A 23,863-nucleotide genomic window follows, 5' to 3' on the forward strand; every position below is an offset into this window, starting at 1 on the left:
CATTTTCTTACCAAAACTGCAAGTATGAGGTTGGTGATTTGTTGTAAATCAGACAATAAATACCCAATGGGGAAAAAACATTAAAAAAAAAGTGTCCCTCATTGCCGTACATGCATAATTGTGTCAAGATAAATGTGCTAGCAGTCCAGCAGGCATACAGGATAACACTTACTCGTTTTCCTGATGAATTCCCATTCACTTGAGTAGGTGCCATGGCAGCTGTGCTGGTAGGTGGAGGTCCAGCCGGAGGTGGTGTAGGGACTTTAGAAGATGGGTTTGATGAGGATGATGACACTGGTCTGTTGACACTTGGACTCTGCTCCTTCTCCTTTTCCCTGACATGAGAAGGACTCTGGCTCTGGCTACCTGGCCCATCATTCGTATTCCCTGCCCGATTTCCTCGAGCGCCACCTCCTCCCCGTCCTGTATTCCTCATTGTAGCCCTAAAGGCTGGTCTGCATACATAATTCTCCAAGATCTTTGGAGGTTTTTTCATGCGTTTTGCTTGAAGACCAATCTTCAGCTTGACATTGCCCTCGGAAAGGCTGCTCTCCTTGACGGAGAACTGTGACTGGTCACCACTACCGCCTTGACCACCTGCTCCTGTGCCATCAGATACACCAGAAGCCTCTTTCTCTTTGTCCCTCTTCTTCTCCTCCTCATCTTCTTTCTTTCCAACCCCTCCTTCGTTCTCTCGCTCACTGGAAGGAACACCTGAGAGAAGAGGTGGCGGCGTCGCGGTTCTGCCGTGAACCTTCTGATCCATGTTAACTTAAGGAGCAGCTCAAGTTCAAAAGGTAAGAAATGTGTATCCTAGGAAGAATGTAGGAAAGGGAGTGGGATAGGGACGGAGGAGGGAAAGGGGAAGGGGGAATAACAATGAGGTAGAAGCTCTCCTTTTTTCCAGAGCGTTTCTATCCTTCTGTCAGTCCAGCCTTCTTACTCCGTCCTTCAACTGTAGTTGCAGTACAGAATTGTAGAGAGAGAGGGGGGGTTGGGGGGGGGGGGGGGGGGGGGGGTCCAAAAAAGGGAGAGAAAGCAAAAACAAATGTTCATTAGTGTTGATGACCATACAGACGGAGAAACACTTAGGTGGACAACTATATTTATCGTCTTTTTGTTCCAGGTTGTCCTTCATTTTGCACTTTTCACAATAACACAGCAAATTCTGGATGGTCTTTTTGTTTTTGAAAAACATTTTTGGGCAATGCTGCCAAAATTGTACAAAACCTCTGTATTTTAAAAAAACAAACAAACAAACAAACAAACAAAAACAGCCATTATGCAGAACCTCCGTTTGGTGAAAGCACAAGGATCATGGGTTTTGCCTTTTGGAAATTTTTGGGAACGAAAAGATGAAACCAACATGCACAAGAGGTCGGTTGAGCAAGAATGTTTATCTTTCGGTATATGTATACTATACTGCATTAAAGATGCATTGCGGCGTTTGTCACGTTTTTACTCGCAACTGCCACCTATGACCTAAAACGAAATTGCAGCGTCCTTTCCACATAAAAATAATGTGCATATTTTACAGGAGTGGCAAATGAACAACTTGAAGCAAGCATACTGAACCTATTTTTGGAGAACTGATGTTTGCTATCCGTCAAACTGGTCAGAAGTACCCGCGCTGAAAACAGATTGTATCATTTCATTTCTGACTGCAAAGTATGGTGGCACTTTTCAAGTATCGGTTCTATGGTGCAACTCTAGGAAGTTGTCCACAGCTCTTTTAAGCCTCTAAATGATTTAATGCAGAGCCACGCAAAGCAGGTGCTTTCTGCGGGTGAAGTCATTTGAAGGCAATTGAGAACTGTGACCTCAGCACTTTGGGCCTTCTGGGACTGCACAGAGGATCTCTGTTTTCTTCCTCTGCCTTCAGCAGCAGTAAATGAAAGTGAGTGATAGCGCGTCAATATGACGGCGGTTTCTCAGGCCCCCCATACGAGGGAAAACACTTAAGTGGACGCATAGGGGAACCTCCAGAAAGTCATACAATTCATCACTATGCGTGGCAAGAAAAGATCATCTTCAATGCTATGCTCTGGGTCCATGTTTGTGTTGGATTATGAGTAGTAGTAGTAGTACATGTTTTTTAACCACACAGCCATTTTTGGAGTGCGGCCTGCAGCTCACCCACACCCACTTCTCAGAGTTTACATCAGTTACTCATTCCATTTCACCTCAAAACTACACACCCAATACGCTACATATGCCAAACTCAAACACCTTGGGGTTTTTTTGCACTCCATCAATCTCGCTTCGAACCATTATTAAGCTTGCCATCAGCTTCCTTCTTTCACAAATTTGCAAAGCAGCACACAAACTGAAGTAATTGTGGTCCCAATAACCAAAAACACATTTCGCACAACAGCTTTGTTCCCTACTTCCTTCTTTCACAATCTGACAAATGTTCTGCTACTTAGATACTAAATTTTAATTTATATTGGCTGCTTTAGCTTCCGAACAGAAGTTATATGTGACACAAACCCAATACACAGTTGCCACTTATAATATCAAACACTGCGATTTGGAAATCAACCAAAACGCTCAGTGATGTTATCAGGGTTCATGAGCCATTTTTTTTGATAGGCCTTTTTTTTTAACCAACACTGGCTCTGCATATTCATGATGCAAGATGTTTGGTTTCAATGATTATTTCGTATTTAGCATCTTTATACTGTATTCTTTAAGCCTTTAAAGGTACACTCAGTATTATACAGTGGCATCTAGTGGTGAAATAATAAATCATTCGGAAAAAAAAAACAATTGTTTGTGTTAGTAGTATGTAAAAAGATATGTTGTATCGCATAAACGTACTTTTTTAAAATATAACGGTTAGTCTAGAAATCGCAAATTATCTTACATGTCCGCGCCTCGCCTGCTAGTGTCTGCCATGTTTCGCCGCCATCTTTCTGCTACGGGTGCCGTCAAAGACAAATTTCAGCGCTCCATTTCTTAACGCGTTTTTGGAACGCACTTCCGGTTTGTATGGCGACCGCATGTCCACGAAGAAGAAGAGTTTCCGGTCCCCGAAGAGAGCATTATCAAGCATCACACTTACTTTGGGAATTTATTTTATTTCAGCGCGACAAAACAAGAGTTTATATTGTAGCCGCATTTGCCAGATGGAGAGAAATGAGGAACAGACTAGGTTTGGGACGTGCCGGTGCCTTCGACTGCTTTCTACTTGACCGGTAAGTAAGAGTCCATTTGTGTTTACGTTTTGAGAGCGAGAGAAAAAGTATACTCCGTACTAATTAATACGATGTTCGTACCTTTGTTTTACGATCACTGTATCTGTTGATTAGCAACTCCGCACCACTCGAACGATTTCGTTATGTAGCTACTTGCTTTGAAAAAAAAAAAAGATTCCCGCTGGCACGTTATATTTAGAGTAAATGCGCAAGTTATTGTGTAATGTAATGTAACTGTGATTTCGGAGGTATATTTGCCCATAACTTCAATAGAGAATCTAAAGCATACTGTATTAGTGGAGGAGTTGAAAATTATTTTCGTTGTGGTTGGTGAAAATAGTGTTCTCGAAATTAATTTTCGGCAGGGAATAACTTTCTGGACTTAAATGCTGGCTGTACCGTAAGCACTGCTAGAGTCTGAACTCTCTCACTCAAGTGTGTACTGGTCCATTGTGTAATTGGGTGCACAAGAATTTACAGGCTGCCACGTTTTCCACGGAAATTCGACAAGCAAGCAGCCTTTGCATATTCTATGCAGTATGCAGTCAAGTTACTTTTATCTAGCTAATACAATGTTTTGGGCCCAAAAACTAAAGATCTTACCTCTATTTTGGGGGCTTTGTTGGAAAGTTGGTGACATATAGTAGTATCATCAATTATTCTATTTTATTTTATAATTGTGTTTTTGTTTGTGTCACACTAGATCAACAGCCAAACTTGAGGGGTTCCAGAACCATATTCTGATGTATACAAGCATTCATGCACCGTTTAAATACATCACCGACCTGCAAGAAAAAAAAATATCAAGGGGAGAGTCAGCAGCCATATTGGAATGCCCCGAATGAGGACACTTGAATGGAGGACCCCAGAAGGCTTCGGTGTTGTACCACCAGTATCTCCACCTACCATATCTGAGCTGCAACAAACTGAAGTCAGCCGACGTCTTGGTATGTCATTTACATATGGACGGCATTGCACACTACATGAACTTTTTGTGTGAAGCAATACGGAATGGTCACATGTACAAGCACCACTTGTTTTACACAGGACCTGCTGACCAGGTGTCTGAAGCCATGGAGTGACTCCTCCCTCACTTTCCTCAGCAAGCCTTTGAAGAATATGATATCATCGTTGGTGGGAACATGCCCTCACTCCATAACATGTACTTGTGCAGTCAAGGAGCATGTCAAACTTAATAAAACCAGCAAACATTGAAGTGACTTCATTTTTACTGCAGTCTGTTCACACAATCAATGGACAAGCCTTCCTTAATTTTGCCCCAATAACATCATAGAGTAGGCGAAAAGTAGTGTTACAGATCATACTGTGTTCGGGAGAGTTTGAGGAATGTTGCAATGTTAATGGGGGGCAATGTCAGCACACACACACACACACACACAAAAAAAAAAAAAAACATCATGGTATTGAGTTAATCAGATATTTTAGCTGTGTACAACACATACCTGCTCTGTAACACTACTTTTGGCCCAAACCTGTATGTCTATTTTCCATATTTTGAAATGCACAGCGTATTGGTAAAATTCTGGAACAACTGCAATTCATGTAGCTCATTATATTCTAACAGCATTTTTTTTTTTTTTTTTAGTTAATATGTTCATTTCATGTAGACTTTTATTTTACTTTATTTTATTCATTCATTTTCATGTACTGTACCTTACATTCATTGGCCAATGAAGAATTCCTTGTCATTGCAAGCATTTATAATAATTCTCCAGGCTTTTGATGTTTTACATTTCTGGTCATGTAAAATAATGTTAGGTTAGGTGTCGAATGAACACTGCATGTTGACGCCAAAGGAAATAGTATTTTTTTAGTTATTCAAAATGTACAAATTAACACACAACAACAATATACAAGTTATACAAACTACAACAACAAGTGTCAGACATGGACTAATTATATGCCAGGTAAAAAACCTTTGTATTGTCCTCAAGGATCTGGGAAAGTGTCACTTATTTGCTACAAGTCCACCAAGGTGCTGCAGTCTGGGATCCAGGTACAGGAAATCATGGTGGTGCTGATGTGGGATCCAGGTACAGGAAATCATGGTGGTGCTGATGTGGGATCCAGGTACAGGAAATCATGGTGGTGCTGATGTGTCAAAAAGTATTTCTTGGTGTCAGTCCATCAGCTGGACTTGGATATCTTCATGTTCCTCCATGGTCATTTCCTGTACGAGTCTCTGCAAGAAGGTAACAATTGTATGTCAGATGAGGTACCAAACAATGAACTGAAAGTCACTGAGCCAATGAAGTACATTATTACATGAGCAAGACTATTTGTGAAAGCCATGTAAATTCCTGCACATCGAAGTACAAGGAAGCTGTTGTATCTTCAATCAAAACTAATTAAGTTGCTTAGTGATATTTATTAGGTAAAATTGTTCAACATGGTGACAAATCGATATCTGAGTAAAGGGTTTCAAATGTTTTTGTAAGCAGCACTTTTCTGAGTGGTTAGTAGCAACAAGACACGGGGGGAATTACGAGTCTGAGTTGCAGGTGTGTAGTTCAGTTAACACCATTATTTTTGTACGATATACTAAACATATCAGCAAACGATGTAATCTAAATACCACATATTCCAAGCAAAGGTATGTTTTGAGCCATTCACATGCATGCTCAAATGGAATTATTTTTCCATGATGACATAATTGTACGTTACGAGGCACCGCGTTCTCTTCCTCGTCGTCTCTCTCGCCCCCTTTGAGATGGTCCACATGTCTATAAAACGTATAACATAACTGTGTTCTCTGTTGCATGGTTTAGTTGCACTAACAAATATGAACATAGATAGCCATTATCATTAGCTGACGTACAGTATTTCCAAACAATGCCGACAAAAATATTAATTCTGAAATTAAATGACTAAATCACAATTATTAGGGATCTGTACAGTATGTCTAACAAATGCAATTCACTTACGTCATCACTCGAGGGAATACCAGAAGTTGTTTGCGTTCTGTTCCGGTGAAATTGGTGGTAGGCTGTTGAAGTAGGGTCTCTCTGGGACGCCGTAGTTCGTGTGCTTAAAATCATTGCATTATCTTGTTTGACCGATAGATGGTGGTCGTGAGCTACACACTGGGGCTTTAAGAAACATCTGTCGATACCTTTTGTTGCATGGTATGTTTTTTTTTTTTTTTTGTTTTTTTTTTGCAGCATAAAATCTAGAGCTGTCAAAAATAATCGGTTAATCGACAAGTAATTGATTATCAAATTAATCGACAACTTTTTTAAATCATTTGCTCCCAAAAACACGTTCTATTTTAAATATTACCAGTGTACCAAAGATGTATTTATACGTGTGTTTTTTTTTTATAATTTATTTTTTTTGTTCTAGAGCATACAGAAGGCTTTGATGCAGCCTCTGAACAGAAGAGAAGAGTTGAAGTAATGGTAGTTACTACAACAACGGCCAGCAGGTGGCAGCAGAGTATAAGAGATCAACCAGGGCCATGTTGCAACAAACTGTATTCCCCACAGCTTTTGACAGATTTGTGAATAATGATGAAACTTAACTATATTCTAAAGCTAATTTCTGCAAAACTGAAATACTTTTTTTTTCCTGATGAAAGAAGGGACTCTAATCTTTCTTTTGGTAGGTTCAATTTTTATAGCACTAGAACGCAATATTCTGTGGGCCTTGCAAAAATCTGTCAAAATCCAGTAAAACAGCCAGGAGCGAAAGGGGCTGCTTCAGTGAAAATGGCTGAGAGTGAATCATCCATCCATCCATTTTCTTGACCGCTTATTCCTCACAAGGGTCGCGGGGGCTGCTGGCGCCTATCTCAGCTGGCTCTGGGCAGTAGGCGGGGCACACCCTGGACTGGTTGCCAACCAATCGCAGGAGAGTGAATCAGTTGTTAATAATCAAGTTATCGTTAGAAGCCATTTTCGAAGACAAACTGATATTAAAAAATATATATATATGTTCATTTAATTGTATTTCTGTAAGAAATGTTATTGGGCCAGTATCAGTGAAAAGTGAAAAAATACTTATGTGCATCCTCGTAATAAGCATGCAAACTTATTTGTTAAAAATTTGCAAATGGATTCGAAGCTAACAGGAGAAATGGCACAGCAGGCCAAACTGTAGTAAACAACTTCTCAGGTCCACTCCCCTTTCTTCCAAGCAAATTCCCTGCCATCTTACTTTTGCACACGCTGTTCATAACTGCTTGTTTCCCTTTGGCTACAGCAATATGCAATGCAGCACACCCCCACATCATTCACGAGGGCTCGGCCGGCGTGGGAATAATAACCAATAGTCCGCTTAAACAAGCAAGCAAGGGATAATGCTTTGGTAGAACTGTGTTTAACATAACGGAACAGCAAATATCATGAAAAGCTGCTTTGGATTGAATTATTTGTTTAGATGTGTTTCCTGTAACCTTTCCCTGAACTCTACCTTTACCCACAACCCCAGTCTTATCTCGACTTGGCCTCACCACAATCCAACCTGATCCTAACCCCCACAGAGTGGATGGGTGGGGGCGTCTTCAGAGGGAGGGAAAGCAACATGGATGACAGGTGTCAGTTGAGGCAGCACATTTCAAACATCCTCTGCATGCGGGAGCGATGTGAAGCTCATTCCACTGTGGTAACAGTGCATGCATGTGTGATAAAAGCGGATGTACTACCCAAACAATGACTGGGATCGGTCTGCATTATTTACCCTACAATGTTTTTTTTTAAATTATTATATTAATTCCGTTAACATGCATGTTAAAGCTCCATCACATTTACCAGCCGGCTGTGGATTTAAATCACACATTTGTACTCACCTCTACTAGTTTTCCAGAAATGGTGTTCACATTATTTGGCTCCGTGTCCTTCCTCGTTTGTGACTACGTGGTGGCCGCACATTACTCCAAGTGCTGAATTGGCAAAATACGACACGAAATATAAGCTGTAGGAATTGGTTTGCATAAATATGAGATCAATCAAAAATCATGCACCGTGATCTACACAGTACACACTTCTGAGTAAATACACAATTATCGCGTTTGTGGCGTGTACAAGGGTGCCAAATATTAACCTGGCCAAAGAGCACAAAACAATGCCGATACAAATAGCTCAACAAAACCACCCACTATCCCCTCGAATGATTTACTATACTGTTATTAATGAAAATAACAGGGCCAGTTATGGAGGACGGCGTCGTCGCTGTAGTGCTAAATATAGCGCCACCCAACGTATTGTGAAATAATAGTGGAAATAAACTATTAGCAGCCATATACTCTAAAATAGACATCATACCATAGCATTTGAATGATCCTGATAGTGAGCATCTTCTTATCTATCAGCTTATGACTGCTACTGTATAAAGACGACTGAGGCTATTTTCATCCAGCAAATGTTCAATTTATAACGTTCGCGGGCTTGTAATGAGTCGCAAATTCCAACAGTCTTTTTAGCCGCCCGAGTCGTAAAATACCCTCCATGTAGCCTTTCTGTAATGTATATTTAAGTTTGGGATTATTACTATGACAGTGCAGGACAAGTGATGTACATAATCTTACATCTCCGTCACATTCTCGCATGCACTCGTGTTACTACAGCTCAGCTACGACGGCTAACGATGCACGAGCGAGCCCGCTAAACCACAAAAAATAACAATTTTACTACGTGGCCACGAATACAATGATGAAATTAAAATTACATAAAAACCAAGCGCGTAAGTGTGAAGTGTAACATTCGTGCGGTATAAGATAAATACACTACCGTGTAGGTTAAAAATAAAAAATAAAAAATAAAATACTGTCAACAAAATGGCGGCTACGTTGAATCAACATAGAGCCCCGAAATGGATCTCCCTCTTAATTCCTTCTTCTTTGGGAGTAAAATCCTTCTTCCTTACAGCGAGTAGTATCCGATAATTCTTCCGAGATGTCCCAAATATCCAAACCGACGCTCTGTTAGCTGGGCCTAGATGTGTCAGCACGGGCCTCTCTCGTTGGTCGGGCCTCCATGTCTGCTCAGCCCGTGTGTCGCTACAGTGTCAGCCCAGCACGGGCATTCTCTGCCGCGGGGAGGGAGGGAGGGAGGACGGGCGGGGGCGAGCGAGGGAGAGGAAAGAAGGGAGCAAATGTCACTTGCTCGCTTGCACAGAGAACAAAGTCTACGTTTAATAATTTCTCGACTTTTTTTTTTTTTTTTTTTTTTATGTAATTCCTGGCGTTTTCACTACTACTTGCTTTTTTTTCTCCATAATGTCAGCTGTCAAATGAAGTGCTTGTCAACGCAACGACAGGTATCTCTTAGCCTAATCCATTCATAATTGTGCTGGAATTGTTCCATTGAAAGTGGAGCCCAGACCAGTCGATTAATGAAGTAGGCGTCTATTTGAATAATTCATCATACCAACTACAGTAATACAGTATGAGCAAAACAATATCTTGTTTCAGGTTCTCCACTGCATTACATCTGCTCTCAGTTCCATATTTTATACTGTTTGGGCATAACTTGACACGGACAGCAAATACTTGAATTAAATTATTACAGAAGGTAATAAAGGTGATTTGCAAGGCACCGCCAGACCCACTCGGAGCGAATATTGTTTCAGTGTCTTGCCCAAAGATACTTGGACCACAACCAGTCGAAGCTGGTATTTGACCCAATGACCCTTCAACTCACTCACTCACTTACTGGATGACCTGCTCTACCACCTGAGCCACAACAGACCCTAAATAGACACCCTTATATAAATTATATAGCTACACAGAAATTTTTACAATATCTTTGTTTAGGAACTACACATACAAAATAAAAGATAAAAAGGACTGTACATTATTATTTGCTTATTAATAATTTCATACTACAGTGCCCCCCCGCATATTTATGGTTTAGCATCCAGCGATTTACATATTTACAGCTTTTTTTTGTAAGTCATCAATCTAAAAGGCACACCTGAACAACTCAGTCACGTAACTCGCATCATGTTCCAATACTATTGCTCACTTGAAAAGTGGGTGGCTTCAAACCAAAGGCGCTCTGTCCTGAGCGAGGTTATTTTAGTTAACTAAAACTAACGAAAAAACAAAAAATGAAAAAAAAAACTTTAGTTAAATAAAATAAAACGAAAATGCTTTTTAAAAAAACAACAAAAAAACGAAAACTAACAAACTACATTTTATGTTTACAAAACTAACTAAAACTATCTAAAATTATAGCAAAAATGTCCTTCAATTTAGTCTTTGGTAATTAATTTAATGCATGAGCCTTTGGGGATCATTTTAGTGTCACGCAGAAGTGACATCATCTAGCAGTAGCCAATAAAAAAAAAGCACCTTCAGATGACATCGCTCTCATGGTGGTTTTTAAATATTGCGCACTTGTGATACATATTCAAAAAATAAATAAAACTAATACTGAAACTAACCAAAACTAAGCATTTATTAAATGATTAAAACTAATACAAACTAACAGAACCACCCTGAAAACTAACTTAAAATTAAAAAAAAAACTCAAAATGAAATAATAAACTAGCTAAAATGAAAAATTCCAAAACTACAATAAGTCCTGAGTCAACACGTCGAAATGTAAAATCCCATGAAATAAAAGATGGAAATCTGAATTCTGTCACATATTCATCGAACACCCTCCATAAACGTGTTTTTGTTTTAAATGTCAGCTCTTGTGACAAGGACGAAAAAAGGGCATAAACAGATGAAGATCACAGCGATAACATTTAATAACAGCCTTACAAACGAGTGTGACGCTGATTCAGCTCAAGTGGAGAAATTAGGTCACCGTCTTCATAACAGCCTTCATGTAAAAGTGGCATTTCTTGGGAATTCTGTCGGCTGCCAACTTGGTGGTGACAAGTTCCGGACATCCGAATCGGCCAGCAGAGCGCGCTAGCGTTGCGGTCTCGTTAGCTTACTGCTCAGTGAAAATGAAAAACGAGGGCTCCTTGGCTAAAATGTGCAAATGAAGTGACAGTTCAAGCGCCAGGTAACGACGACGATGGTCGCCATAAAGGAGGCGATGTTGCCATAATAACTCAGATGGCTTGCCTCCCCTGTTGCTCTGTCCTAATGGCGTGAGCCTCTGGAGATTGTGAAGCGTGCAGGAGGAGGCTGTTGTCCACACCGTCGAGGCTTTTCCGGCACACTGGACACGTGTCGTGCTGGAAGAGGGAAAACAATCAGCAGCGTGTGGAAAGGGAAGCCGGAGCGACAAAGTTAGCTTCAATGATAGCTCTTGAATATTTTAAACGACAAATGTTGGATGCGAGGAGCATTATGTGATGAAGTGGTCGTCCTTACCAGCTCCAACCAAGGCACTATACATTCACTGTGGAAGTAATGGAGGCATGGTAGCTTCCGGACACATTCGCCTGATGAATACTCCTCCCGACAAATTGTACACTCCAGTCTGCAGTCTGAGAGACAAACAAAGGAAGAGCTTTTGTTTTACGAGATTAAGACAACAATAAGCAAAATCAACATTTTTCAAAAGGAGGCAGCAGATCAAGGCTGTCATTTCAAATGAGAAACTGTTCTCATTTGCCTTATCCGGATAAATAAAGCTGAAATAAATATATTCCCTGCGATTGGCTGGCAACCAGTTCAGGGCGTACCCCACCTACTGCCCATAGCCAGCTGAGATAGGCTCCAGCACCCCCCCGCGACCCTTGTGAGGAGCAAGCGATTCAGGAAATGGATGGATGGATAAATATTAGGGGTGTTAAAAAAAATCGATTCGGCGATATATCGCGATACTACATCGCGCGATTCTCGAATCGATTCAATAATAGGCAAAATCGATTTATTTTTTTTTTTTTTTTTTTTATTTTTTTTTTTTAGGATTCACACCTTAAGCATGGAAGAATGTTATATGAACGGAACATTAAGCCTTAATATTTTATTTCAATGCTGTTCAAACATGAAACAGATTACAACCTCTATAAGACTGAAATTTCAGATAAATAAATCATACATTTTCATATAAATCTTACACTCTACAAGCTTACTGATTAGTATTTTCTCAATTTGAATGAAAAAAAATCGCAACAATCGACTTATAAATTCGTATCGGGATTAATCGGTATCGAATCGAATCGTGACCTGTGAATCGTGATACGAATCGAATCGTCAGGTACTAGGCAATTCACACCCCTAATAAATATATTCATAATATGTCATATAAACCTTCCATAAATGTAGCAGTGGATGCGGGGACAGGAAGTTGACAGCAAGTGCAAAGACAAGTGACCGAGGAGGCCTGAAAAAGAAAAAAAAAAAATAGTAAATGCCATAATGTGTTTCCCACCTGTTTGCTCTTGAGAAATGCAAACTGTCGGCAAAGATGAGATCATGTTCTTTTCGGCAGGGGGCGGACCCGTGTTCTCCAACTGTCCCAACAACTGAGACGACAACAACAAGTTGGGTGACGTGATGATGTCAGAGAACAACGTTTGCATTGAATCAGCGCTCAACATTTGGTTTCAAAACACAGCCCACCAGCGATGGAATATTGCAACTTTGTGCCTTAAACACTATTGTCATGCAACATGTCACGTACGTAGTCAATTGTTTCATTTTATAATTTTTTTGTGTAACATTACAAAAGTAAATAAATTCCTTAAATATTAAAGAGATACTTGACTCATTGAGCCATTTTCAGAAGTAAAAAAAAAAAAAGTTCATATTTTGTCTATAATTAATGTGTTTACTTCATTATTTTTCATGGACAACAAACACCTTTAAAAAGTCATTTTTCTACTTGCCGTCGACTGATGATGACATCACCTGTGCTCATGACCAATCATGGCTCAGTTCACTGACCACACCCAGGAAAACAGGTGAGCCATTCATTATTGGCTGTGACCTACTTCCTCAGTACAGGTGATGTCATCATCAGTCGACAGCAAGTAGAAAAATGACTTTTTAAAAGGTATTCATTGTACATGAAAAATAATCAAGTTATCAAATTCATTCTGGACAAAATATTCACTTTACACTGCTGAAATTTGTTCAATGAGTCAAGTATCCCTTTAAATCTAATTAAAACAATTCTAATATTCCTCAGAAATTGTGTCCGTCAAAAAAATCAAAACATAAAATATGTTTTAAAATGTTTGAGTTGAAGATATAATACACATTTTTTCATAGAAACGTATGCAAAAATGAGTCAGTAGCTGGACAGATAAATGTCTTCCGCAAGTCAAAGTAAGCTCATGAGTCTTCCTCGCCTGAAGACTTCCGTACATTTCCGAGCCACTCTTGGGAGGTGCGCCCCCTAGCGGCCCGCCAAGTAATTGCGCAATACGTAATGGCCAATGGAGCCGTTACAGTGGCTGTATGTTAGCTACAAATATCTTGATACAATGTATCATGATTTATTGTCACACTTCTACTCTCACAGTGGACACGCACAAATGAGGAAAATGTACAGAATTTATTTTCCTCACTGTACTTCTATTCCTGTAAAAGATGTATCCACCAATCAAATAGATCCAAACGAACTGCTTTACAATTACAGAGAGGAAAATTCTCCTGACCTCTGTGATGACTGTATCCAGGCCTCCCTGACCCCATGCATAATCCGCTGGGTTCGAGTACAGTTGCAGCATGCTCGATCTGGACAAAAGACAACGTTTGGTCACGTCCTGGCAGGTGAAATCAGAAAAGGATTAAAATGGTGTTTACAATGCCGCTGGTGTCGTGCTGGGGTTTCCATTGGATGTAAACAGGTCAGCCAATAAGTGTTGCATCATCCTTGAGGGGGTAAAAAATACAAACGGTAAAGATGTGTTTGGGTTTTTTTTGGTCAAACGGACAAAACTAGGACACTATCAAACCCGGATATTTCTTGCAGTATTTCCTAAGAAGTGTATGTGAAATTAGCCCTCTAGAGTGTTTGTCCATCACGCACCCGTCCACTTGAGGCCTTTGCTCAGGTCGGGGTGACCTTCTCTCCTCAGGCTGGGACGGAAAGTGGAGCTCTCTGACCTCGGCGTTTCCCGGCGCCACCAAAGGAAGACGACTTTGAGCGCCAAGCAACGTCTCGCCATCGTCCTGGACCGACTCCGACGACGGCGGCGGGTGCGTCAGCAGAGCGGAGCGCTCCATAAACAACAGCTGCCATAACTTGGACACATACGGGAGAAACAGGTGAGTCAAAATGCTTGGAGGAAATCCGGAATGTTGAGATTGAAAGGCAATTGGCAAAGGATTACTTCTGAGAAGAAGGAGTTGGAGTCTTGACTGGTCTCCGGTGTGCTGTTCTCCAGGAGTCTGGACGTCAGAACAAAAAGCAGCTTCAGTACTGGAGACTTGCAGGAGCCCAATCCCAAAAATGGCCGCCTTACCTGGAGTTGTGTTCCACCTCCTCGATAAAGTCAGACTTGCACCTGGGGCACACAAACTCCTTGAAAAGAAAACAACAGACTAAATTCACTTTTTTTTGGACATTTTAGATCATTTTTTAAAAACGTTTTGGGCTCTCTTTTTCTGACAACTTACAGAGTTTGACTCAGACTTTTTTTATATATATATATATATATATATATATATATATATATTTTTTTTTTATCTAAATCATTAAATGTTAAATAATATTTTATCTAAAAATAATAATAAATATGCAAACAAATGTTCATTCCTACTAATATTTCATGGTAATTTCAGGAGTTCTGAGACATTTTGTGGTGACTTTTTTGCCTTTTTTATTTGATTTGCAGACATTTCTTGGCAATTTCATGGACATTTTATGCTAATTTTCCACTTCCTTTTTGGACATTTTTAGGTAATTTTTAAAAACTTTTTCCATCTACCCTTGCTCTCTCTTTTTCTGACAACTTTTAGATTTTGACTCTAATTTTATTTGATCAATTATTTGTTTTTAATCTAAATCATTAAATAATATTTCATCTAAAAATAAAAATAAATATGCAAACAAATTAATTTCTACTAATATTTTATGGCATTTTATCTTGGCAATTTCATGGACATTTTATGCTAATTTTCCTCTTCCTTTTTGGACATTTTACGCTCACTTTTTGGACAATTTTAAGTAATTTAGAAAAAAAACTTTTTCATCTACTTTTGCTTTTCTCTCTCTTACAGATTTTGACTCAGACATTTTAATGTTTTTTTTTTTAATCAAAATCATTAATTGTACAATAATATTTTATCTACAAATAATAATAAATATGCAAAAAAAAAAACACATTTCTACTATTTGTTTTCAGAGATCCACTATAGAAAGGGACTAAGGGGCCCCTCGAGGACCCTGCCAGGAGTGGAAGGCTGGTCCACCGTTCCACAGCCAAAAACACAACAACAAACTGCATCTTGTTTGACATGAGTTCAATTTTTCACATTTTTCTGCAGGGATATCAAAGCCCGGCTCATTGAGCAAGCGATATTGCAGCAATGATGTCATGGCAATAGCGGGAGATGATTACGCTTTCCACTAAGCATACGATCAAAAGGCGCTGATGTCATCCATCCGCCGTTCACGGCTCCCAAGGGACATATTTGCATGACATGCTGTGATATGCTAATAACCATCATTATGCTCCTCATTTCTCGAATGAATGCAGCATTTGGGTTCGGCAGTAACGTCACAGCGTTCACATGCAATTTCTGAGGAAATCACAAATTGTCTTTCTACCGGAAAAAAAAATAGACACTAAATGGGAACGTTTTTGTTGAAATGACTTCCCACTTAAGTATGTGGCAAAAAGATTTATGTCATCATTAAGGTGCACCAAACGACGGGGGGGTTCTCGGGTTCACGATTTAAGATCCCACCGACATACATCATCGTTTTGGAGGTAATGATAATGAACTTACTTGCACAGCGGCGTAAGAATACGTCACACAGCGCAAGTAGAAACTATGGAAGTGTTTTTAATTCACATAGTTAATATACTCGAATTCGACTATTGTGTTAGCGTAGATTAAAGACTAAAACGCATTAATTTGGACAGAAAATCTTATATTTACTACAATGTATGTTTTATTAAAGAACCATTTTGCCAGGATTCGATATTTTTCACTCAAAAACTGTCCTTATATAGTTTTTGATCAGGATATTGAAAATATATTGCATTTTCAATTTTATCAATTTGTTTTAGAAAATATTGCAACACCTCTCTCTGAAATGTGGACGCGTCACCATAAATAAATCAAAGATTTTTTTATTTTTATTTTATTTTTTTTATCAAACGTGCTGTTATCTGTCATTATAGAGAAACTTGTTAAATAAAATAGTCCGAAATATTTAGCAGAAATGTATTAAATGTCTTTTCATTCTGATTGCTGTAGTAGTTTGAGGACTGGGGGCGCAAGTATTGGGACGCGGCCGACACGTCGCAAACCGGAACCGGAATTAAAGCTGACGTGTGAAAACGCGGAAGTTCCGCCTGGGACGAATCACGGCTGTTAATGTCAATAAAATCCAAAATATGGTGTCAACTGCGTTTTTATGTTTTCACAGGTTGAAGTGGACACGCGTAGGCCTGTGCAAATGAATTTTGGTGATGACTGGTCATGATTTTCGGACACTAGGAGACAATTAGACGCAGACAACGCAAGCCAGGTAAGATGCTGTCATCTGTTCAGTCTGACAAGCAGAAACAAGCAGTCCCCGCCCATAAATAATCAGCGTTACAACTTGTGCAATTGTGTGTCACGGAAATTTCAAATCATAACTCGTGCAACAAAAAATGTTGATTATTATTTTGTAATGTAAAAGATATTTGCAAAATGACTTTAAAAAGTATTTACTGTTGAGAGGCTGAAAAGACAATGCTTTATAGTCGGATTTATAGTACGTAGTTAATGCAAGCTCGTCATGGTCTGTAAATAATGTTATGATGCGTCTGTTGCGCAACAAATGCAATGCAGCAGTAACTTACAAAAACGCACCTCGCCCCCCTTTTGCAGGAAATCTTCAACCTTCTCAATGTGGCTCCGATTCTCCCCCCGTGATTCAAGTCCCATGTAAGTGCCACATAAATAAGAACACTATAGACCAAACGACCCCCTCTCACATGCAAGTAGAGACAACTGGACACCAGAGTACCCTTCTAAATATGGCAACGTACGCATGTGAATCACCCAAATAAAATGTGGAAATGTTTACTCTTGCATGTAGGAACATAATGGGAAGCTGAAAATAAAGTAGGACGTCCATTTTTACAAGTTCATCGCACTGAAAGCACATTCGGATCGACCATCTTTAACGTCACGTCTAAATGTATGTGAATAAAATGCAAGCTTTGGGATATTGTCAACTTGAAATGACTTACCGGGAGTTGCGGATGCGTTTCGCGCCTGCAGCAGTGACAGAAGAACCGGTGCTTCGTCGGAGTCGCCGCTGCGGCCTCCGCCATGTTCCCGTAGAAGCTCACACCCGCTGACATGTGGACGTCCTTATAAGTCAGAGCAGCAAACAACGCAACGGGCTCCGAGTCGCGTTACTTCATGTGTAACGTGGTATTTTCCACAGCCAACGTCTGCCTTGTGTCACGAAGTTAGACGCGTGGAAATTGTGCAAAATGGAAAAAGTCACGTGTTCGTTTTGTGTTTAGAGTTGGTTGGAATGATCTCGAAGTTGATGTCAAGGCGCAAAAGAAGAGAATCAGGTGGGAAAAAAAAGAAAAAAAAAAGCAAGTTGACAGAAGACATCATGGACGCAGTACGCCCCAAGTGCGACAGGTGACGCCAAAGAGCAAAGCAGAGTAATTCTGTTCTTAAGAGAAAATCCGCCAAGATTATAATAAAATTGAGGTTTATCATTACTTCAATTTAAAAAAAAAAAAAAAGGGCATCTTTGTTCAATCATTAACGTTGCATCAATAGGGAGTAAGCCATTTTGATCAGGGCAGGGGTTATTATTTTTCTTTTTTAAATAAAGATGAAATTGACAAAATTTGGATGTTTTAGCTTGACGCTGTCTCTCAATTGTAATTTACTTGTGAGGTGCAGGGTTCTGACTAATTTATTTATATTTGTATTTTTTTGGGGGGGAGGAGCTATATATATTTTTTTAATTTTCTGTTTTTTGTAATATTTTTTTCTGTTTTACTACATATTTCTGCCCCCCTCAAAACAGAAAAACAGGAGGAAAAAATACTCAGGAAAAACAGGAATAAAAAAAGATTCAGGACGCAGGGGAAAATATAAAAAAAAAAAAAAAAAAACAGCAAAAAAAACAAACAAACAAACAAAAAAACAAATTACCTCCGAACTCCAAGTGACTTGTTGCACTTTCCCGCATGCAATATGCTCCAGTAGAAACTTAACTGTTAGCTTACTAAAATCATGCCAATCGATTGACATGTTCGTATACCTACCTTAACTACCAGTTAGTGATATAGTTGAAGTTATGTTGGCTTACTTGGTAAAGAATAAAATAAAAATACAGTACTCTGGAAAAAAAGCACCAGCCTCTGTTTTTCCAGAATTTTTTTTGACCCCATTTTTCTGAGCAATTGTTCTTTCAGACGTTGATGATGAAATGAGCAAGAAGCCATCGGATGTCAATGTTGCAAATGATGTGATGTAATCAATCTAACCTGTAAGGAAAAAAATAAATAAAACAAAAACAAACTCAGATTTTTGTGCATTTCAGTATATTTGCATTAAAACAAGGACGAGTCATAACAAGATGCACCAACAGAACAGTGAGGCACCAAACAATACAATTTTTTTTTACATTAAATTCTTACAGTGTGTGAGTGTTTGGCAACAACATAAATAGGCATTCTCTTCGGAATTGTTAGTTTCATACAACAACAACAACAACTAGCATTTGGCAAATTTTGCTAAATGAGAATTTAGTTGTTTAAATGGAGACATTTTAGCTCATCAACAACTTGAGTCGATGCTTCCAACTGCATCTGTGTTGTTTAAAAAAAAAAGGAAGCTATCCAAGTTAGTGTGACTTCTACATGGTAAATTTGGCACCGCCCAGAAAAGTTTCTTCCCTGCCTGTAGTCAGTCAAACTTTCATACAGCTTATTAACATAACACCAGCGGTGTGCTTGAAATGTTGACTCCTTCAAATAACCATTTATTCACACGTTACATAACTCCATCGTCTCGTGCACTCCTCGTGGTAATTACACGACTCAGGTTGGCCACCCGTTCAAATCTAATCACCAGTGGGGAAAAGGAAAGTCCGACTGAGCCTTTCAGACTGAAGGCGGCCTCCTCCTCTCAAACGTACCCACCCTGAACTCCCTTCCTGGTCAGCGCGGCGCGGTGAAGGCCCCTTGAGCAGCGTTGGCAGCAGCTTGGCGGACGGCCTGATTGGACATGACGCCAGTGGCAAACTCAGCCTGGGCCTTTTGAAAACTGGCATCGGTCTGCCTGTAAAGAGCATGGACCTGGACAGGGAAAGACGAGAGGTTATTCGCTACATCTTCTTGGACAGCAACAACCTATTCATTTATTATTTTAAATAAGGTCCCATGTGCACTGTGTATATCTGTTGAAAGGTGCAAGCTGCAATGAACGAGCCCTCGCACCCCTTTTTCATGGAAACGCCTCAAAAAGATGATGCAACTTAAGCAAAAAATGTGTCCAAGTATGTAAAGTATCTTCTTCAATGGCTGACCTTCTTCAGCATGAGCACCCCAATGGCGGCTTGGGCAGTAAAGAGGATGGCGTTGATCATCGTGATTACACCGACAGCGACGTTTTGTTTGAGAGCGGTCATGCTCACGATCCACCCACTGACACACAAGACAGAAGGATTTACTTTTTGGGGATAAAATAAGATGAACGGTTTTATATTACACACTTTTTTTTTTTTTTTTAATCATAATTAAGGACAGTCACAAACTGGTTAGAGTCATTACCTGAACCCCCATCCAGGGATGCCAATTGTCATGATAACATAAACAACCACTTGGGCAAAAAAAACAAAGAAGAAAACAAAGAAGTTGAAGGAGCTGTCACTCCTAGAGGGAACACAGAAAGTACATGATTAAAAAGCAACAAACTATTGCAAGAGTGTAAAAGCACAACATTGCTTGCTGGTGCAAATGAACAAAGTTTCACTAGACTAAGTGCAATTTGTGGAGAAATTGCATGGGCATGCTGAATGCTAAGCTAAATGTTGATGAAGTAAATTGAAAGATAAATGATGTGAAAATGACAAAGTTTTAATTGAAGCTGAAAGATAAATGAATAAAAATTGAATCTGTTTACGATGGGCGTGGAAAGTGGGACTTGGAAAAAGTTCAATGTCATTCACATTGAAAATGAATGTGGAAAAGTTGATATTTAACGTTGAATTGTGCCAGTACGGTAAGTAATGTGGATTCAGGTGATATATAGCCCGGAAGGCATGAATTTTTGAAGCAATATTTGAACGGTGTAAATCGGAAGTATTATGTGGGAGTCATTTCTCGGCCAAAAAAAAAGAAAAAAAATCCAAATAACCTATGTGGGGCGCTTTCAGCATTCCCACAATGATCTTTTGAGTGACACTGAAGTTGTAAGGGCAGGTCATGAATTTCAACATTTCAACAGGTGAGCCTCACCTGAAGGCTTTGTACGCAGGCCGATACCAGCAGACGAAGGAGCACGGCGTGAAGAGAAGCGCCCAGAGAATGGCAAGACCAAGACCGACGCCGACCGTAGTGTCGATGCAAAACATGGCCAGTGAGGAGATTAGATTGAAGAGCAGCGTTCCAGTGCCAACTGCACATCGACGACAACAGCAAAGAGAAGACATGACCATATGAAGAACAATATTTGCTCAGTTATATTTGCACATTTAGAGCAAGTTTTTTTGCTACCATATTATTATCAAATAGTAGCGCGTTTACCGTTTTACATTCGACATTCTTTTTCCCACAAGTTTGGCATTTCACTTTCGAGCAGACTTACCAACTGTGTTCCCAGTAAAATATCAGAAACTCACATAACCAAAAGTAGTACATGATGGTGACGGTCCGCTGGAAGCGTTGGCTGATCTCCACATTGATGTCCTGATAGAAGCACGGGCCAACAGGACAGAACGAAGGCAGAGGAGGCCAATTATTCTGACGAGCTGAAGCGGAGCACAAAAGGCGGAAGCGACAGTTATTTCCCAGATGAGCGTTTCCTTGGGACGAGGGGGGACGCTTCAGAGATGGCCGGTTTCAGATTTGACAACACTTTCACACAGGCTTGCGTTTCAATTCCTACAGTCCATGTTCAGACTACACTGAATATGAATATTAACATTTGGAGGCAGCCACATTATCTTCATTGTTACCCGATTATATCTCCGGAGGACCAAAACTGCCAAAATTAGAAGGAATAAATGAATGGATAAATATATTAAATGCAAAAAAAATAAATATGAACATAAAATATCATTCAAAAAATTGAAACACAAAAAAAATACATATAAATGGAAATAACTAGATAAGTTAAAATAAATAAAAAATAAAAAATTGGATTTAAAAAAAATAAATATGCTGCTCCGCTACCGCTTGCGAAACAAAGCAGGCACGTATTACCAGCCGAGAAAACGGTGTCTATTATTTTTCTTTGTTGAATGGAATTTTTCAGACAAAATGTGGTCCAAACCGTTGAACGTATCGGCACAAACGAGGTATCAAAAGATGCGGCTCGATCTGACTCGGTGGGGAATTATTTTTTTTCGGAATTCCGAGTTACCATGGAGACGCAATACCCCCCAAAAAAACTGACAAAAAGTCCCATAGGAATGAATGGAGAAGGGGGGGAAAGATCCACAAATCAAGCATCTCGGGATTGGCCTGATTTCAACAAGAAGTGACTTCATTTCAATAGGAAGTGACCCGGAAGTGACCTGATTTCAGCAGGAAGTGACCCTAAGTGTCCTAAAATCAATAGGAAGTGCCCTGATTTCAACAGGAAGTGCCCTGATTTCAACAGGAAGTGCCCTGATTTCAACAGGATTTGGCAAACTGTTCAGTGCATGAGGCTTTCCACCTCGCAACAGTCAGCAGTCACATCCAAAATTTCCGCGGGAATTTTTCTAGTTTCATATATTCAAAAAATGCTGTTCAGAAACAACTGGAAAATCCAAATTGCTCAAGAGGTTCACAAACGTTTGAGCAGCACTGTATATCCGTACAACATCAACAAACAAATCTCATTGTTCATTAGGTACGTGATATTTTCCTTGAACCCCCCCCCCCACCCCATCTTACAGGCTCCAGGCCCCAAGCTGTGCGACTGCAGCTCCCGTTCTCTCCTCTCCAGCTCCTGGGCTTTCCTCTCAAGTTCCTCTTGCTTTTTCATCAGCTCGGTCGTGGTGGCATTTACCGCAGTCTGACAGATAAAACACACAACAAATATACATATATTTAAATGCTTTCATACGTCGTCGTGAGTGTCAATTCTACCTGGTTGTTATGGGTGTTGTAGGAGCCATAGTTGCGAGGCTCCGTGGGTGTTGTCCGGCTGGGTGGGGTCTGAGCCGGTACAGATGGAGCAGGGGGGGCCGAGGGAGAGGTGGCTTCATACGGAGGTGGAGGCTAAAACACAAAAAGGTCAAGCAAAAAGTCATATTTCTGCTTATCATTGCATCATTGCAGTCCCATTGCCAACTATAATGAAATGACAATAACAAACATGACATTTGATTGTGCAAATCTACCAAATGTGGCGGCTGGTGAGTGTACTTTGTGTACTGTACTGCTATATTAAAAAAAACAACAAAAAAAACAAAAAACATGAAATAGTTCACTTAAAGTTGCGTGAATCTATAATAAAGTATTAGCTTTTTTATTGAACTCCCTACATAAATTAGTTTCACGTGATATGCTAATTTACTGAGATGAAACCAAGCTTTTTCCAATCTGAATAGATAATATGCTAAATAATAAGCTAATACGATGGCTCATACCTCAACTGTGCCCTCAAATGGGTTGTAGAGGTCCAAAGTGGCATAGCCGGTGTTGCTGCTGTGTTGGGTCACTGCTGGATCCTAACAACAAAAATGACGAAATTCAAACATCAACTCTGCCGTCTTTGTGTGTTTATTGCTAACAGGAGCTACAAGTGGGCCAAAGCTTGAAGAGGACACAACAGTCTTGAAAAGAAACCACATGGTGTCACATGATGAGCGACAGCACGCCAGCTATTACTTGCCACCCAACTTCTATTAATATCACAGAGTTATATGATCTTTTTAACATCACGTCACTCACCTGGAAAGGGTTGTGATCGTCCATTGGCTCAGGAAAGCTGGTGTATTTCGACATAATATGAAGAAAAGAATACGCTTGACGTCAAGCGTCAACACCACTTGCTGCTAATGTAAACGGAACTGTCGATAGAGGAATGCAGTTAGCGTCTTTGAAAGGGAAAACAAAACAGGCCATGCAGTGTTAGCCTTTCATTCGCATCGCAATTTGAACGAAAAGCACACAGAGAAGCTTTTGGTGTGTTTCTTTCTCGGCCAGCTGACAGTATCCGTTCGGTATCTGTACAAGACAGCAGAAAACAGTGAGCAGGAAGTATGAGCCAAAGTCATGGTCATGTGACCACTGCGGCGTTAAAAAAATAAAAAAATTAAAAAAAATAAAACATGGACAGCTAGAAGGGGCGTGGCCACGTCGCCCTGTAATCCATAAACTATTTTATTTCGTCACATATTTCACATAAATTGTGTCTAAACATACACGGCAGCTCTGTA

The 23,863-nt window shown here is 39.9% G+C and overlaps 3 protein-coding genes and 1 long non-coding RNA gene across 8 annotated transcripts in view; 1 reads left to right on the plus strand and 3 right to left on the minus strand.

The window, feature by feature from the left end:
* Positions 1-9,235, minus strand: part of ash1l (ash1 (absent, small, or homeotic)-like (Drosophila)) — a 28,606-nt gene extending 19,371 nt beyond the window's left edge. For 2 of the 3 annotated variants that reach the window (XM_077506281.1, XM_077506283.1), the window contains exons 1-3: positions 8,945-9,235; positions 8,005-8,097; positions 173-955 (exon numbers count right to left, since the gene is read on the minus strand). In XM_077506281.1, the coding sequence (XP_077362407.1) occupies positions 173-766 (594 nt within the window). In that variant the 5' untranslated portion in view covers positions 767-955; positions 8,005-8,097; positions 8,945-9,235. The remainder of the gene's footprint in view (positions 1-172; positions 956-8,004; positions 8,098-8,944) is intronic. The other variant, XM_077506282.1, reaches the window with a different exon arrangement.
* LOC144007042 (uncharacterized) lies at positions 2,709-4,591 on the plus strand. The gene is made up of 3 exons (XR_013280043.1): positions 2,709-3,197; positions 3,901-4,144; positions 4,245-4,591. It is a non-coding gene; the product is annotated as an uncharacterized LOC144007042 (long non-coding RNA).
* Positions 9,236-10,889: 1,654 nt separating the features above from the next.
* On the minus strand, positions 10,890-17,791 carry LOC144007632 (E3 ubiquitin-protein ligase RNF115-like). Of its 2 annotated transcripts, none has more exons than XM_077507441.1 (9): positions 17,487-17,791; positions 14,538-14,596; positions 14,406-14,463; positions 14,102-14,316; positions 13,876-13,944; positions 13,728-13,806; positions 12,376-12,448; positions 11,491-11,606; positions 10,890-11,351 (listed from the first exon to the last, which is right to left on the minus strand). In XM_077507441.1, exons 1-9 carry the CDS (start codon positions 17,598-17,600, stop codon positions 11,226-11,228), a joined length of 909 nt encoding a protein of 302 aa, XP_077363567.1. In that variant the 5' UTR covers positions 17,601-17,791; the 3' UTR covers positions 10,890-11,225. The 2 variants fall into 2 exon arrangements, with proteins under 2 accessions (XP_077363567.1, XP_077363566.1); XM_077507440.1 differs by lacking the exon at positions 12,376-12,448 and adding an exon at positions 12,497-12,590.
* Positions 17,792-18,628: 837 nt separating this feature from the next.
* scamp3 (secretory carrier membrane protein 3) lies at positions 18,629-23,725 on the minus strand. Of its 2 annotated transcripts, XM_077507439.1 has the most exons (10): positions 23,376-23,725; positions 23,072-23,152; positions 22,569-22,700; positions 22,374-22,494; positions 21,113-21,241; positions 20,730-20,889; positions 20,043-20,144; positions 19,799-19,916; positions 19,413-19,568; positions 18,629-18,755 (listed from the first exon to the last, which is right to left on the minus strand). In XM_077507439.1, exons 1-9 carry the CDS (start codon positions 23,427-23,429, stop codon positions 19,431-19,433), a joined length of 1,035 nt encoding a protein of 344 aa, XP_077363565.1. In that variant the 5' UTR covers positions 23,430-23,725; the 3' UTR covers positions 18,629-18,755; positions 19,413-19,430. The 2 variants fall into 2 exon arrangements, with proteins under 2 accessions (XP_077363565.1, XP_077363564.1); XM_077507438.1 differs by lacking the exon at positions 18,629-18,755 and having other exon boundaries at positions 18,796-19,568.
* Positions 23,726-23,863: the final 138 nt, after the last annotated feature.

The sequence above is a fragment of the Festucalex cinctus genome, chromosome 19 (assembly GCF_051991245.1).
Source record: "Festucalex cinctus isolate MCC-2025b chromosome 19, RoL_Fcin_1.0, whole genome shotgun sequence".
Taxonomy (NCBI): domain Eukaryota; kingdom Metazoa; phylum Chordata; class Actinopteri; order Syngnathiformes; family Syngnathidae; genus Festucalex; species Festucalex cinctus.